Below are 19,123 nucleotides of genomic sequence, written 5' to 3'. Positions count from 1 at the left end.
CCAGTTAACCTTTTGTAAAGCCTCTTGTGCAAAAGTAACATTTTAAAGAACAATTTAGTCCCATTGTTTTGCTGAAAGATTTTTGGGTCAATTCAATTATCTCGAGCAGTGCAAATGCAGCTATATGGTCAATTGGTTAAACCAGCGTGCTCAATTTCTTACTGACATAGTTGGAAGGCAGGCAAGGCCTAGACGGTTTTTTTTTTTAATTTAATTAAATTTATTATATAATATATAAATAAATGATTACTTATAAAAAATATATATATTTGTATTATGATAAATAAATTATAAAAGAAAATGACATATAAATTATAAAGTATCAGATCATAGTAAAAACATTCGGAAGAAGCATATAATGATGTTTATTTAAGTACCCAACAAGTCTTTTACAATTTATTATAAAAAATAAAAGGTGGTGCTACCTTTTGCCGGATACATTAATTTCTTATGTATTGATCCTCTTCTTGCTTTTTACGACCACAACTTAAGCCCTTCAAAAACTTTGAACAACATCAGACTCTTAAGCTTAGAACCCTTGCTTGCTCCCTTACAATTCTATCATGTATAAAAATATAAAGAAATTGAGTTGCAGGGGTACTGACACTATATAAGATTAGAGCAAGAAAGTATTGCTTTTACTGTAAATAATTGTAAAAACTAGTAATGTAAAGAATGTTTGGCGTGATATTATAAAAAATAAAAAAATGTCTTTATGCAAACTCTAAGTGTGAAAAATAAAAAAGAACTTTGTATACGGCTAGTAGGGCGTTGTACTGTAAAAATTAAAAAAAAAAAATTGCACGCGCAGAAAAGTTTGTAAATTACTAACCCAATGGAGTATTCTATTTTTGGAAAAGTATTTGTTCTTTTTTTGTTAGAGATATGTTTTTTATTGTATTTTTTGGATGTTATCCTTTTTTTTTATTTGCATTTGTTCAATACAATTTCATGTACAGACTGTACCGTTATATATTTACCAGTTTGTCCTTGTTTTTTGAAACTTTTTGAATTTGATTGTGAAGAAAATAAAGAGACATGTTTGGCATTATTGAATGATTCACTTTTTTATCCCACCCACCATACAAATATAGATAGGGATGGCAATGGTTCGGTTTGGGGATGAAAATGTCATAGTATCCCTATACTCACGAAAATTAACCATATCTATAACTGCAAATTAACTATCAAGGATTATCCATAACCATACCCACCAGGTAACGAATTTTTCATCAGTTAACGGTTATATCCATCTTCATCAATAAAAAAATTATCCGTTCAACTTACACATAATAATTTAATAGATATTAATTCTGTCATTAAATATCCACATCCAAACATAAAAAACATAACAATACTTTATGGAGACGTTTATGATAAGCCAAATATGATAGCAAATTAAGGCAAATTGGTGGAATGAAAAAAAAATTACAAAAGCAAATAAAATCATCACTATGGAAGAAAGACAAAACAAATTATCAAATAATTTAAATATTTGTAAATATGGCTACATATTATCTATCTATCGATCTATTATATGTGTGTGTGTGTGTGTGTGTGTGTGTATTATATAAAGAGAATGGAAAATGTGAATAGTGTTTTGGTGTCATCATGCTTCAACAAAAATATTTGAACAAAAATGTCCTTAAGACAAAAAACTTCAAAGGCAGTCCAAAATAATGCATAAATAAGACAAGGACATTTTTGTCATTTTAATAGTATTTTTTTAATAATTAATTTTTTTGGTGGTTTGTTTGTTTGTTTTTTTGTTTTTGTTTATAATTAATTGTCACATCACAGGCTCGACTTCGTTGTAGCACGATATTGTCCGTTTTGGGCCTTGACCACGCCCTCACGGTTTTGTTTTTGGGAACTTACATGAGAACTTCCCAGTGGGTCATCCATCCTGGGATTGCTCTCGCGCGAACCTACTTAACAGTGAGCTCCTAAATGACCTCGTGCTAGGTAGTGATGAGAATATACATATAAGGGTTACAGGATCCACTCCCCTGGGCAATGTGGGATCTAACAATCCACCCCACTTAGAGGCCCGACGTCCTTGTCGGCACACTTCCAGCCAGAGATTGGCACTGGGAAGTTATCGTGTAAGTTCCTAGAAACAAAATCGTGAGGGTGTGGTCAGGGCCCAAAGCAGACAATATCGTGCTACGGCAGAGTTGAGTCTGGGATGTGACATTAGTACCTCATAATAGGCTAGCAATAATGTGATTCAATTTCTCTATTTTTAAACAAGTTTAAAACATCTTAAGAGGCGTGTAATTCCGATTATAAAAAAGGTCATTCGCACACAGATAATAATGTGATTTAGTTGTTGAATGATTGTTTTTTTTTTTAACAAACAATATTATCTACACTAAGGGGGATGGAGAGGGGATTGGGCTTACCCTCACAATGGGTTAAAAATAATGTGATTTAATCAGTTGTTTATTAAATATTATTTTCTCTATTTTAAACATATTCAAAACATTTTAAGAGGCATGTAATGCCGGTTATAAAAAAAAAGTATTTCGCACACGGATAATAATATGATTAAATTAGTTGTCAAATGATTTTTTTTAGCAAATGATATTATCTACACTAAGGGAGAGGGGGTGGGCTTAACCTCACAATGAGCTAGAAATGATGTGATGCAATCAGTTGTTTATTAAATATTATTTTCTCTATTTTTAAACACGTTCAAAACATCTTAAGAGGCGTGTAATGCCGATTATAAAAAAGGTCTTTCACACGCAGATAATAATGTGATTAAATTAGTTGTCAAATGATTGTTTTTTTTTTTAAAAAAAACAAATGATATTATATACACTAAGGGGGAGGGGGTGGGCTTAGCCTCACAATGAGCTAGCAATAATGTGATTAAATCAATTGTTTATTAAATATTATTTTCTCTATTCTTAATGTAAATTCTATAGAGATCGATTTTATTATATGAATTCAGTTGTTTTAATTGATTTATTAGGGGTTTCTTCTAGTATAATCTAAGATTATTCATTTACTTTAAATATTTGATTTTCCTTTTGTCAATTTATGCATATTTTACATTTAAAACGGGTAAGTCGCATGTAGCATGCCGTAATTCAAAAAATGCATTATGCACGCACGTGAGCGCGTGCATGAAGGCTAGTATTATATTATATAGATAAACACCATGAACCATTCGCATCCGTCACCGTTCTACACTTCAAAAATCTTCCAATCTTTTGTCCAACGGTCTTGGCTGAGCTCACAATTGTAGAATCTGCATATCAACAACAGTAAAATCAGCTTCCATGACAAAATACCAGAATGTCAAGACCAGCCCATTCTTCTATAGATTTAGGAATTTCATCCTTGGATGTTAGAGTATTGAGCAAAAATTTTAATTTTCTCCAACATCTCAGTATAATAACGAATAAAATGTAGCCTAAATAATTCAAATCCGATATGAAAAAAGGATCACTACCTCTCAGTTCCTATGCTTTGATATTGCAATGAAATATACTGAAGATAATTCATCGTTTCATACTTTTATTGTTCAACCATGCTTATAAATTTTACTTTCGTGAATTATACATCACATATTCATGCTAAGAAATATCTGCACAAGTATTTTGTGATCAAAGAGCAAAAGAAAAAGAACCTTATGCAACAACTCAACTATTTTTGTATATATAATTGTGAATTTGACACCCACCCTTTAACCAGTTGAGTGTGTTAGGTAATGTAGGTCATCCATAGGGACCAAGTAGTCATATGAATATTGTAAACCTGCCACCAGTCGACTTCTTGATGTATATACTTCTGCAATGTTATTACTTCACATTGCAGCAAAAGAGACAGTTGATTTGTGCAGGCTAGAATAATGAGTTTTTAGACTAAGAAAATCATGTTTCAACTCTAAATTAATATACAAGTTTGATTGATTATCTATTACAATGAATTTAGAAAAATTAAATGCGACACTGTCGGGAAATTTCTCGTTGTCCTGCCATATAGTGTTCTCAGTCTCGCTTATGTTATAATACGGTGTTTTATTTATTAATATATTTCTTAGACCTTTGAAATATCAATTTATCGTCTATTATATCATAACACGTGGATTTATAATAAACGTGCTAATTTGATCTTATTATTAAAAAAATTTCCTATACAAAACGATTTGATAAACACTACCACATGGTGATGTCGGTTCATTCATGCTATAAAATATATAATACATTTCGTAACATTACACCTAAAATATACAAATGACCAAAAAAAGTCTTACTTAACTAACACATTTTTTAAGATTACCTGAACTTTCGTCTCTGTGCTAATTGTTGACCTAAACTAACCACAACATATTTCCAGTATGTGGATTTGGCAACTGAATACTTGCGTAAGAGATTTTAAATGGACTCAGAAATATGGGATATCCTGAATATTTGAACCGTTAGATTTTTAGTAAAAAAAAAAAAAAAACAAAATCACAATCCAACGGTTAATAACTCATAATTATTGTGTATTTCGGAGCACAATAAAATTTTTGCGTTAGCAAAATAAATAATCAGAATTTCTGGCACACGTGGCCTCACCTGATGGAAGCAGCATGAAACTTTTCATGAGATCAACTGTTCAATTGTCACTTGTGTCACTGCCAAAGTTCTAAACTTTGTTTTCTGGTTTGCCGAGAGCAACAACCTTCCCTTGAATTGCACTCAAACTTGCCCATTTCACAAACCACATCCATCACTCTCAATCTCCACCAAGACTTGGCATCTCCACCCAATTGGGTCCAATCCATTCCCTTCAACCAAACACAACCAAATCCCAGAAATCCCATGTCCTCAAAAATCAAGCTCACCCATTTCCCCAACCTCCAATCCCCACCTCCCCTCGATCTTCTGAGCCGAATCGCCGGAACCCAGTAGCCCATTTCTCAGAAAGATCACTGCTTTTGGGTGGTTGCAGAGTCGTGCTGACCATGTTGGAGGCCTTGCCGCTAGGACGGTTCCACCACCAGAGGCTTGACCTGAAGCGGTGGTTCCCCACCTTCTTGTCCTCCCACAAAACCCTCTTCACCGTGCTCTGGATCGCCGCTTTCGCCTCGGTTTTCGTGTGGCAGAGGAACATTGTAGATGGGTTTTCGATATTCAGGCGAGCTCCGGCGAGGGCGATGCCGAAGCTGAGGCCGGTGGCTTTCAATTTGACGGAATTTGGGGCTGTGGGCGATGGGGTTACTTTGAACACTGAGGCGTTTGAGAAGGCGGTGCTGGCTATTTCTAAGCTGGGGAAGAAGGGCGGTGGGCAGCTCAATGTGCCTCCGGGACGGTGGCTAACGGCGCCGTTTAACCTCACTAGTCACATGACTCTGTTTCTTGCTGAAGATGCTGAGATACTTGGAATTCAGGTAAATCTTTTGTTTTTTGGTCAATCTGGTATCTGTATTTCTTTCTGCTTTCGTTTCGAAATGTGAAAACTTGCCTTGAATTTGCATCCATTTCGTGTCGAAATGTGAAAACTTTCCACTGTAATTTATTTGTTTTCTGTGAATCAGGTGATTTTTTGGTATCCTTCATTTGCTTTCATATTTGTATTTTAGTTCTCTTTATTTATTTGGTGTTGCGTAGTTTGGAATTAATGGTGATTATATCATGATTGTGGTTACTTTGTTCTGTAAGGTGTAAAGGTATGGCTTTCGAGATATTTTCATTAGAGTAAGATCTAATTTACTAAGTTTCAAAAGAGAAATCTCAGTCACAAGGACATGTAAAGTTCATTACCCGTAAATTTCATTTGGTTTTTGTTACAAATGGAACAGGAGTTGCTTACTTGCAATGTAGGACTTGTAATTTGATAATAATAAAAGAAGGACGTCTGTTTATTGAGAGATGCCTAGGACTGGTTTGATGTTTGTCAACAAAAGTAAGCTTCGAACTTCAGTAGGTGGTGCTAGCAAGCTTCAAACTTAATTTGACCTACCACCATTTGTTTTACTTCGAATTAAAACATGGAGAGATCCTGCTATAGATTTGTAAATATTATGCTAGCAAAGTCTTTTGAGCGTTATGATTTTCTTGTCCTGTAGCAGCCTAGTAATGCTCATATATGATGGTAACTGTTACATCCCAGACTAAATCATCAGTTAATTATGTTATGATTGAGTTCGGGAATAACATGAACCCAATAGGTAAATACCTCAGAAACTTTCCTTTTGCTCATTTAATTGGCATTGACTTGCATATAGTATTCATGAATGTTAGATGTATTCTGGAATATCTTGTTCTTTTAGATAGTTGTTGTGAAAAACCTGTATTCTTGTTCTGAAGAATGAGCCCTGCATATGGCTTTTCCAGATTTGTAGGAAGTGTTAACTTATCACAGGGGATTGAAACTAGAAAACAATTGATGCACATACTTATTTATGATATGCCTGACTGCTTAACCCACTACCTCGAGCTATTGCGGTGTTACCTTAGATGAAAATTTTACTTGGAAAGACTTGAGCAGTGCAGGGCCCCACCATTTAAATACTGTACTTTTGAGCAGTTTCAATATAACCCACATATCCCATGTAAAGTTTATTCTAAACCTTTCATGAGGTGGAACAAATCAGTGAAACAATCTATCATTTTTGCCCACAAAATACACATACTGCCACGGTTTTACTAATTTGATCCTTCTATAGTGATTCTCTCTCTTCCCCCCCCCCTCCCTCTCTTCCACGCACACACAATGATTTCTGATGCTGCATACTCTTATGATTATCTCTCTCTCTCTCTAGCATGCACGCACACATCACTTTAGCTATTTCTGATGCCGTATACTTTTATGTGCATGACAGGATGAGAAGTATTGGACCTTGATGCCACCGTTGCCTTCGTACGGGTATGGGAGAGAGCATCATGGGCCTCGGTATGGAAGTCTGATTCATGGTCAAAATCTTAAAGATATTGTTATAACAGGTTAGATATTTCATCCCTTTCATATTTAAGTTATATTTTTATTTCATAACAATTGTGTTTAACTGGAAGGTCACGGTTCATAACATAACAACGTGACATTATAAAGGCAAATAGGGTTTCCTGTGGTTGTTGTAGCCTTTGGCCACGAATATTATTTGTTGACATTATACTGGTGTTAAAAATCCAATAAAGGTTAGACGAATTAGCATCTTAGCAATATTTTGATAGTGGATGATGTATCCCATTTAAATTTTGACCTTAGGTCTTAAGTTGAATCGGGGTGATCTTGACATTATATATGGCATAGACAATGAAAGAGATGAAAAATGATTGTCTATAAAGCAAATGGATTGATAAAACTTATAAAAGCATCTTAGTCTATCATGATAAAATACCAGAGGCAGGTATTTTGACTTAAAGAAAATACTCTGTCAGAGAAGGTCCCTTAACTTGCCTTTGTTTCATTTCTCTTCATTCACTTGGCTATTATGTATCCTAGGGAAGTTCATGATCCTAACATGTCCAATATATGAGGCCTAGAAAATCTTTCTTTCTAGCTATCATTTTTGCCATGGATACTTCACCAAATCATCTTACTACACTAGTAGGATGTTGTGGTTGGTTTTAAAATTTGCTTATTCTTTATGTCAATCAAGAGCTCCTGTGGACATTTTTATCGTAGAATCCAAGCTGTAAATTTGTCTTCTTTCTTAATGTTCAATTTCTGGTTTGTTCTAATTATATTTATGTATTCACTGACCAACAGGGCATAATGGTACCATAAATGGACAGGGTCAAACATGGTGGAAGAAGTACCGCCAGAAGCTTCTCAACAACACTCGGGGTCCACTTGTTCAGATTATGTGGTCTAGCGACATTTTGATCAGTAATATAACATTGCGTGATTCTCCTTTTTGGACACTTCATCCATATGACTGCAAGAACATTACTGTTAGAAATGTTACAATTTTGGCTCCCGTACTTGAAGCTCCAAATACTGATGGAATAGATCCTGGTAAGTGGATCCTGCTAGAGGGGGCTTCTTCCCCCCACATTATGTTTGATAGCGCTATTTATTTTGAATGGATTGCCGTTCTCTTTATTCAGGCATGCTTTGGATGAGCTTATAAATATGTAAATGCACCACTTAATACAAAGAAGATATTGTGCGAAGCAAAAGGCATAAATTGAAAAGTGTATTGTGCAGTTAATGTTTAAGAAAGGCGTTCAGTAATGTGAATTCATACGTTTTGTGTTTTTGCGGATCAGTTATCCAGTTGTGTTAATGAACAGGGATTAGTCAATTGTGTTTTTTTAGGGATGATGACTGAAAAAGGATTGCCTTGCTATTTGATTTTGCTTAGTCTGGATGTCGCATGGATTTCTTGAGTAAGGAAATCAGGTCACTTGGAGAAAAAAAAAAATCTATGATTTTCTTGTATGCCTTCATTCTGGTAACACTTCACACCATCCCACCAAAAAAGGCGCAAGTGCGTGCATGTTGCACACATGAGAAAGAGAGAGAAGACAAAATCACTTAATTTCTTGTATGCCTTCAATTTCGAATGGTACTGCATGCTCCTGCACCCCAGTTCACACCCAAGTAAAAGAAGTTAATACGATTAAGAATGTCAGCTATAGATAATTTGAGCTATAGATTGTTGGTTTGCTCTTGTAATTTTAGTGGTATGTTTCATTCTTGTTTGCTATCAAATCAATATGGAATAACTTTGATTTTTTTGGTATAAACAGATTCATGTGAGGATATGGTGATTGAGGACTGCTACATTAGTGTAGGGGATGATGGGATTGCAATAAAGAGTGGCTGGGATCAGTATGGTATTTCTTATGGACGGCCATCGAAGAATATACTCATTAGAAATCTTGTTGTCCGCTCTATGGTCAGGTAATCTTATGCTTCTAGCAGCCTATCATTACATTCTTGTTGCCATCTTTAAGTCAAAAAGCGTACTTCATGACTGTATATCCTGGCATCATGTTATTCTTTCATCATTACTATTGGGGAGTGTCATTCACGCTCCGTTGTAGGGTATGCACTTACCCTTATACACTAGAGTGGGGGAGGGCAACAGGTAATGAGAATAGCACTCCTCTTAAGATTCCCCAATACTTGTGTCCGGGCGTTCCTGCACTCTAGCTCCAATTATTCTTTTTGTTTGGAATATGGTCTTCGTTTGAGAGCAGAAGGTAATTCACAGTTGATCTGAGTATATCTTGCCATGTCGACCCAAAAATTACAAAACAACAAAATCAAAAGAAAATAATAAAAAAGAATAGGCGAAGATACTAAGGAGAATTGCGAGTCCTTAAAGCTTCTGAATGGGAAGTGAGGAATGATCAGTTCATCAATGTTGAGTAGAAAACTGTTTGGATTTACCTGTACGGATTTTGAGCCCCCATTCTGGATGCCATCCGGCAGTAAATATACTAGTAAGGTTAACCTTTCATATGCGTGTGTCGAGTGTAGGCTTCACTCATCTGTTAGTTAACTGATGCCCTGGTAGTTACTACCCCTTTACTTGTCAGTATGTATAGATATTGTGGCTCTTGGAAGTAGCTCAAACTTACCCTTGGCTGTCATGCAACAGTGCTGGCGTATCAATTGGCAGTGAGATGTCTGGTGGGGTTTCGAATGTCACTGTGGAGAACCTGCTTGTGTGGAGCTCAAGGCGTGCTGTTCGGATCAAGACTGCCCCTGGAAGAGGTGGATATGTGCGACAAATAACCTATAGGAATCTGACATTTGACAATGTTCGAGTTGGAATTGTTATCAAGACAGACTACAACGAGCACCCCGATGAGGGGTATGATCGAAAGGCTCTTCCAGTGCTTGAGGACATAAGCTTCACAAGCGTCCATGGACAGGGAGTTCGTGTGCCTGTCCGTATCCATGGGAGTGAAGAGATTCCAGTGAGAAATGTGACTTTCCGGGACATGTCCGTTGGGCTAACGTACAAAAAGAAGCACATTTTCCAATGTGCCTTTGTTCAAGGTCGTGTGATAGGGACCATCTTCCCTGCCCCATGCGAGAATCTTGACAAGTACGACGAGCAAGGAAAGCTGGTGAATCACTCTGCATCCCAGAACATGACAGACATAGATTATGATTTTTGAGGTGAGAGGTTTTCCGTTTCAATGGCTCAGATTTTTGGAGGTCAACAATTTGCAACGTCTGTTTAAGAAGCAACTTGGAAGGATGAAGATCGACGGAGCGTTTTATGTTAATTTTTGTTTTCTTGTTTGTGTTTCTGCTGTTCCCACCACGTCGTTTTTTTATTAAACGTAGTTGTATATACCGAAAAATTTTCAGTTCATGGAAAGAAAAGGGGGCATAGTTTGATGTTGTACACTAATCACCTTTGCTTGCAATTGCGTAATGCATGTGTTTTATGTGTATAGACGTCCAAGAGATCGCTTAACCATATCAAATTCCTTTCAAGTAGTCGAGATTTGGTACTCCGTCCCGTTTCACGGAAAGAAAAATAAACTCAAGTGGAACCGGCGTGAAGTGGGACTTGAACATAATCTTAGAGGGTAAGTTGGATCAAAATGTCTTCTAGATAGCAACGTCAGACACGAAAACATGATTTAAAGAGCGAGTTGGGTCAAAATGACTTACAGTGGGCAATGTAGGAACGAAAGCATGATATTAAGGGAGAGTTTGGTCAAAAATGACTTAAAATGAGCAATGTGGAAAATAAAAACATGATTAATGAGTAATGCACTGATTAAAATTTAAACAAAAACGTGAAAAGTAACTCCTAGCCTCCTAGGTGTGGTCTAGTGGAAAGCAAGCGGTAGTTGAACCCTCAAGGTGAGTTCGAACCTCCACAGATGCATTCTTTGGTCCTTTTAAACGATTTCCAAACCAAATTTGATTTGAAATTCTTTCAGTTGTTTTGATAGAAACCTTGACTGTTTATTAATTAATTGTTAGTTTTCTTGAAGCAAATTAACTGTGTGAGTACCAAGTATCATATTCGTTATGGATTGTCCATTTATTTGATACATTTAGATAATTAAACGATCTTCGATTAGAGTAATTTTTTTGTAAGAATGATCTTCAAATGAAGATTAAAAAATTGAACGATTCTGATTATAGAGTTTATACGATGAAGATGTGTTAATTGCAAGGCTAGAATATATGCATTCCTCCACAGGGAACACAAAAAAATGAGTAGTTGAGAAAAGGGAGTGATTGGGTTGTTATCAAAATTCTTGCATTATTGATCCACCCACGTTCTAAACCATACTATATAAACTTTATATTATAAAGTGAAGAAAGTTGATGTTTACACACTCAAGGGGAAGTGTTGGACAATACAAATTGGATGACGTGGAGCACGTGTGGCCATCCTCTAATACTATGGAAAAAAGTTAAAGTTTTACTATAAAACCAATTGACAATACAGAAACCAACTCAAACCTCCTACTAACACATACAAAATCTTTTATTTTATCATGTGAAATTCACGCTCAACACAAAGATTATCATCTGCTAGACTGCTATAGTCTATATAACATGTGCGCATCCTAATTGCCTCCAACAAACTTATTTTTCAAGTGGATCACACAAAGATTATCATCTGCTATAGTCTATATAACATTATAACATGTGCATCCTAATTATAGCAGGATAGACTGCAAGAGATGTTTTATTTTTTTTTATAGTATGAGAAAAATAATTGGACCAACCACGTTCAGAATTAGAAATAATCGATAAACTATCGTCCTCTCAAGATATAAAATTATAAATATAGCATTAATAATTGCAATTTGCATGCACCATGACAAAAGCTAAAAAAGCCATCACCAATGCCTCCAACAAACTTATTTTTCAAGTGGATCATACACCAACGCAAGTGGATTGAATTTATCGACTCCATGTATATTATTCTTAACATTCATTATATATTTGGTGCCACATTGTGACATGCATGTAGGAAAACATAGCTCTCTTTAGTCTGGTTTACGTGAAAACATTTATCATTCTTGCTGGTTCTGTGGTTTATCCAGTATTGATACCGTGTGGGGAATCGTCCAAGGATCACACTCTAGTAGCAAATCGAGGAAATATTATTTAGGAAGTCAAAAAGAATAGCGTGCAGTGCGTAAATTTTTTTGGATGGAATAGTATCTAAATTGGTATTTTATGGAGCTTTGGCAGGCTTGAGTTCAGTGGCGGAGCTATGATTTCAGATTAAGAGGGGCCTCTCAAAAATGTAAAAAAAAAAATGCTGCAACACCGCCAACAACACTAGCCATAAATGTGACATCCCACATCGCCCAAGGGAGTGATCCTTATATGTGTATTCTCATCCCTACTTAGCACGAGGCCTTTTGGGAGCTCACTGGCTTGGGGTTCTATGGGAACTCCGAAGTTAAGCGAGTAGTGCGCGAGAGCATTCCCAGGATGGGTGACCCATCGGGAAGTTCTCAGAAACAAAACCGTGAGGGTGTGGTCGGGGCCCAAAGCGGATAATATCGTGCTACGGTGGTGGAGCGGGCCCGGGAAGTGGTCCCCCCTGGTCGGGATGGGACAATAAAACAATGTTGCAGCATGCTCGCAAAATCCCTCTCTCACGCTCACGAATCCATCTCTTAGCCATCGTCTCACGCATTGTCTGGTCATCGTCTCATCCATTGTTTGGTGATCGTCTCGGCCACTACTTTGCTGCTCTAAATTTGTGGTCCGATTATGATGTTTGTTTGCTCGATGACAATGGTGTTGATTTTTCAATTTCTTTCCATTCATCAATATGTTTTGACCAGTTGGGAGCCGTGTTAATTGGCGGAGAAAACAATCTAATAGAAAAGGCTAACGAGAACACAAAAATCGCACATGGATGAAAGCATAATTAAAGTTTGTCAACAACCACCATTACCATGTGAAAAAGATTAAACTCTAGGAAAACCAACTTTCTCACCTACCCTCTCTCTCCCTTTGGTTGGGGCTCTAGTCCCTTAAAATTCTTAGAAAACTAGAAGGATAACACTAGTTTTTTCTCTGTGAAAAAAAATGTCAAGTTAGGCCAGGGACCATTCTGGTCCTTCCATGGCTTCGTCCCTGCCTGAGTTCATTAGACAAGTCCTATTGCACGTCTATCGTTAGATGTCAACAACTTTTGAGCATGTTGACTGATGTCAATAGTTTTTGAGTGAGTATGCCGACAGATATCAACACATGCCTAGTGAGCCTATCAATAGAGCCAATGGCATACAAAAGCATGAAGCTAGCAGCTATCCTGCCTAGTGGCGTAAAGGCAATTCATCAAGCAGTTAGAGGGCATCTTAGATTTTCCAAAGGCAGCACCCCTCCCTTCCATGGAGGATTTCTATGCTTGGAGGGTCATGTGACCCACCTTGCCCCAAGGTGAATCCGTCCCTGTACACTCTCCTATATATTGTTAAGACTAAAAATCATGCTACCATCAGTCGTCCACACCCGTTTAAATATTTTCTTATTGCTCACGAATGTAAGAGGCTCGCATCTTATCACTGATTAGAAACTATTTGTTTACACACACACACACACACACACACACGCATCTAAGCATCGTTGCCACAAACTTTCCATTCAACTGCATGTGAGATTCCATCGAATTCATGCTAGTAGCTACTAGCTAGTACATGATAATCACCTGCACCGCCCCTAAGTTATGGTTCCTATTTATGGACCACTGTTAGTCTATTTCTACATAATTGGCCGTCAGACGTGGACATCTAACGTCTCATCCCTTCTGTTTGGGGTCACAAACCATAACGTTGGCTAATGGTGGTCCTCAACCTATGTTCTTTAACGTTTTTTTTTTTTTTTCCCTCTAAAAGATATTTAGGTAGACGATGAATATGAGAATGATTTCTCCTTCGAATTGTCACTTGTGCACATGGATGAGTTATCAAATTATTAAGACATCACATATTCATACATTTGTAAGGTTTATTACAGAATGAAACACATTAACGCTTAACTGTTGTTCACGTATCATGCAATGGTGGATCTAGAATTTGAACTTTGGGGGACCTAGTGTTAAATACAAGTTTTTTTAGATAAGAACAGAGTGCGAAGCACGCAAAATAAATTAGTTTATTCACTTGGTGGACTTGTTGTGCAATTGTCAACAAATATCCGCAAATGTTGAAGCAATCTGATGAGTAATATAGAGAGAATTTGTCAAGTGTTGTTGATACACCATGCTGAGTGTTGTCGACGTATCATATCGAGATATGCCTAGCATGCATATAAAGCATTCAAGCATTTAATAGGCACAAAAGAGACTCATACCAAACATTCGGAGGGTCCTCAAAAGATATTCACATGTATATTTTCTAAACTTAGGTGGTCCTGAGACCACCTTGATCCCTACTTCCATCCGGCCCTGATGTCATGTCTACAATTACATTGAGGTTATAGTTTTCGTTACATTATTTGTAATTTAAATACTACTAAACATTAAACCTAAAACAATTTAGAATTTCTATCATGTGTCACTAGTTATCAAATTTGGTCTACGTCATCTATTACCTGAATTGAACACCACAAAAATTAATTCTCTTCGTATAAAGGCTTGGTTGAGAAGTACGTACGTATGAAAAAAATCTTGAGCATGGATTCTCCATGCATGCGTTTGCTCACAAGAAAATAAAATTAAAAATAGGTTTAGGTAGGACATGTTCAAGCACTCCACAAAAATAAGCTTAGAGATTATATTTTCAGATCAAATGATGTGATTATTGATGGTTTTTTTTTTTTGTTTTTTTTTTTCAAATCAAAGGATGTGATTATTGATGGTTTAATTTTTTTTTCAATTATTTAAAAATAAAAATTTAATCATCAACTGCCACATCATATGATCTACAAAATATAATTTAACTAGATGGTCTTTATAGTATCATCCATAACATATTTGTTAATCATTTTTTAGCATAAGACGTGATTGACTTCAGGTAGCATACATCACTGCACAAGTGCATGCATGAATATTACGTGTTAGACCATCATCAATGGAGATGTCAAATTAAAATGTTAAATTTGATTTTTATATTTGATGTGGCAAAATAACATGTTGTAAAGTCTCTTAATACCAATCGAGATGTCAAATATAAATTTTTTGGGTTATTTATAAAATCAACCAAGTTAGAATTTAATAATAAATTAATTAATAAGCGAAGAAAAATATAGAAATATGTGGGCCCAACATTAAAATAAAACAAAAGAAATTTTGACGTTGCTTTCAAAATTAGCAGCAAAGTGGAGAATGTCAATTCATGCAAGATTTTGACATTCTTTTAGAACAAGAACACCATTCTTTTTTATCAAAATAGTTCAGTAAGATTTTAACATCTTATTTGGAAATGCTCTTAGATGCTACTTAAAAGAGGATCAATAGTCATAGATGCATCTAAATGCACGTTTATATGTGGGTGAAGCTAGAGATACCATATATTAGAATCATATTTGTAGACCACATAATATTGCGGGTGATTATTTTATTTATTTTTTGAATAAATGATATTATCTAAATTAAATGGGTAGGAGAGTTGGTTAACCCTCAAATTGGGTTAGCTATAATAATGTGGTTCAAATTCGTCTTTGGTGAGAACGAACCTAAGATTTCTCACTTACAAAAGAACCTAAGTGAAAAAGAACCCAAGTTGCTTAAACTAAGTGAAGAGAAACCTAATATGTTTAAACTTCTTTAAATCATTAAACAAAATAAAATTAACCGTCAACCGACACATTACATGCTCTACAAAATAAACTGAAAACATAATTTTTTTTAGTATTTTCTTTTTACGAACGGCTGAATGAGTGTCCCAAAATAGATAAAAATGTCGGCAACCCCGTGACCGCATGGGAAGAGTCCAAATTAATTCAAAAGTCGGCAACACGAACACAAACGCAAACACAAATGCAAATTCAATGTCGACCAAATTAAAACAGAAATGCAAACTCAAATTTCAAAGATTCTCATTCACTCCACGAACATGAGAAAAGAAAATATCCACAGTGGGGGCGGGCCAGAAACGACACCGTCGCACGAGTAAAATGTTCTCCTTTATCCGTACAATTAACTTGCGCCACGTGTGACGCATGTGCGCCCTGCCCCATCACTCTCTCGTCTTTCTCCCGCGTTTCTCACACGGGTTTGTCCACGTCCGTTTCACTTTTGTGGTTTGTTTTGTCAGCAACATAATTTGAAACACGAAAATAAATATTACATAAATAAATATATTATATAATGAAAATTATGACTTTTGATTTTTTTATGTTTTGGTGTGGAGGACATTGGTGGTTGATTGGTCCTCCATCGTTGTATCGAATAATCTAGATTTCATACTTGATATTACTATTTTGACCCAAGTGACATCATGTATATTAGTGTTGATATCAATCATGAAGTACATGTATACTATACTACAGGATTGGTATACTACGTATGAGTTGTACTTGATAAAGAGCACATATACGAAATGGACAAATCAGATTATGAACGGATCGAAGTGAGCATGAAACTAAAAAAGAATTTACATTGAAATGTTTACTAACTGTTACGAATCAAAACGAAAATAAGGTTGAAACTCAATATAGTGTGATTAACTTTGTACGCTCATGCAGGTCTACCACCTTGCAATCCTTACTGATATTGTTCATGCTTAACTACATAGCAATATCGGATTTATCATAAAAGGTCTTGATGGTATTAGAGATAAAATATGTCACATCCCAGCTCGGATCCCCACCATATCCCGAGCTCAACTCTACCGTAGCACAATATTGTCCGTTTTGGGTCCCGACCACGCTCTCACGGTTTTGTTTCTGGGAACTCACACGAGAACTTCTCGGTGGGCCACCCATCATGGGATTGCTCTCGCGCGCTACTCACTTAACTTCGAAATTCTTACGGAACTCGAAGCCAGTGAGCTCCCAAAAGGTCTCGTGCTAGACAAAGATGAGAATATACATGTAAGGCTTACATGATTCACTTCCCTAGACGATGTGAAATATAACAAAATATCTTATATATAAGTTGGATTGTGTTATGTCATATGTCCGATGTGAATCTCTCTCTACTCTCTTAACATAGTATTTTTATGAATCAACATAAAAATTTGTTGATTGCTAAAGTACCTTAGTATAAAACTAGTTTTACTCTTTTTTCTTGGTAAAACTAATTTTACTTTACATCATTAATAAAATATGAGGGTAATATTTTATAAAAAAGTTGATTCCCATTCTTCCTTCTCCAATCCCACATCCTTCCCTGTGAATGCCATTATTCAAACTAGAGAATCTCATTCCCATTTTTATGCGCGACACATGCATATTTTGATTCTCCTAAAGTTAGTAAACAAGGAAATAACATGGAATAAGAATGACTCTTACTCGCTACACATGCATATTTTAGGGCGAGCATTGACGTAACAAAAATATTATTTTTTTGTGATCGAAAGATCACGAGTTCGAGTTTTGGAAATAATTTCTTTACAAAACAAGAATAAGACTAAGACTGTATATGATGGATGTTTCCTTTCCGATTTTTGCAAAACGTGAAATCTCAGTGGCGTAGAGTCGCCATTTTGATATAGAAAAAAAAGAAAAAGAAAAAAAGTATAGAATCGTGTATCTCGTCATGCTTTTTGTAATCCATTCTTCTTCTTTTTTCCTTTTATTATTCGTATGCGAGTCTAATTCAGTATCTAATCATGCTGTCACGATTAATTGGATTTATAAAAAAAAAAAAAAAAAAAGCAAATGAAAAGGAATATGCATGCATATGCCTAGATTTTTAAATATATCACTTCTTCGCACGATTTTCAACAGTATCTAAATTTTAAATCAAATTTTAAAATTAAAAGAAAAATAATATATATAAGTATATTTTAATTAAAAACTCTAATGAATTATGGGTTGCATGCATGTTTTGGCAAGCAAATAGACGAAGAATGGGAAAGAGATACTTTATATATGCTTTGGCAACTTTCCGATATTGGGAGTTGGCAGTAGCACTGTCCACGTAAAGTGTTTCAGTTGGGGGGAGGTTAAAATGGGCTCAACATGCACGGCTGCATTATCGAAAAATAATTATATCTATGCACTTAGTGAATATTTAATTACTATTTATTTTTATTTATTTATTTATTTTATAATTAACTATCTTATTTAGCTACGTTTTCATTTTACTAAATATTACCGTATTAATAAGAATACAATTTTAAAATGTGTAAATTTTTTTTCACATAATATTATATAACGAACGCAGCGAATGGAGGGCAGTGAGCTTATAGTGTGACGCTTCAATAGAAAAGACGATGAATAGTGTGACGCTACTTCCGTCCCGTTGCGCACCTATGGGATGGGACATAAGATACCAACCACACACCTAACGCCGTTAACATCCCCAAAAGTGTACTAATAACTCAATTTACCAAAATACCCACTGATGATAAATTAAATCATCAGTTTTGGCCCTTTTCGGCAAGTTGGGAATGGTGGGGCAGGGGTGGGGACCATGGCGCCGTTGAATGTTGACTCTTTCACCAGCTTAGCATTATTTAATAAATTAATTAATTCTTACTCGGGAAAATTTATACATTGGATTTTTATGATCTCCCCTATTTTACAGTTTTGAGTTGATTTGTGTGGCATACCTCATAATTTATATGTTTACTTTTTTAGCGTTGGATATTATTTACGTGGTAGGAAAATAGATTAAGTTTCATAATAAGATTAATAATAATATGATTCAAATTTATTTTTAACGAGATCGAACTTAAGATTTTTTACTTACAAGTGAAGATAAATATTATTAGATCGCAGTACTACGTAATTTTATTATGACAATTCATCTTTTCCTGAGATATTTTGATAAGAGAATATGTCAACTTTCATACAGATTAGACAACAACAAAAGATATTTCAAGTTCCAACATATAACGTGAATTAAATGACAAAAATGGTGGCGACAGAAGAAGAAATAAAGAATGATGAATGGAAAACAACATTGATTTGAGAAATAAATGGAAAAAAATTATTAAAAGTGAAATGAACTTCAAATGATTTTTAATTGTTAGTTTCATTTTGTTCACTTGTTTTTGCATTTGTTCTACATCTCTAACACCATTCCTCATCAAACTGAAAAATCGAATCTTTAACA

The 19,123-nt window shown here is 35.5% G+C and overlaps 1 protein-coding gene across 1 annotated transcript; it reads left to right on the top strand.

The window, feature by feature from the left end:
• The first annotated feature begins 4,905 nt into the window (after positions 1–4,905).
• LOC103929686 (probable polygalacturonase) lies at positions 4,906–10,361 on the top strand. The gene is made up of 5 exons (XM_009338911.3): positions 4,906–5,389; positions 6,824–6,944; positions 7,711–7,959; positions 8,697–8,850; positions 9,554–10,361. The coding sequence occupies exons 1-5, from the start codon at positions 4,964–4,966 to the stop codon at positions 10,077–10,079; spliced, it is 1,476 nt and encodes a 491-aa protein (XP_009337186.1). The 5' UTR covers positions 4,906–4,963; the 3' UTR covers positions 10,080–10,361.
• Positions 10,362–19,123: the final 8,762 nt, after the last annotated feature.

The sequence above is a fragment of a genome, unplaced genomic scaffold (assembly GCF_019419815.1).
Source record: "Pyrus x bretschneideri cultivar Hongxiangsu unplaced genomic scaffold, Pyrus_bretschneideri_v1 Contig8, whole genome shotgun sequence".
Classification (NCBI taxonomy): Eukaryota; Viridiplantae; Streptophyta; class Magnoliopsida; order Rosales; family Rosaceae; genus Pyrus; species Pyrus x bretschneideri.
Note: the sequence above shows the minus strand (reverse complement) of the source record. Positions and strands in the feature narration are given on the sequence as shown.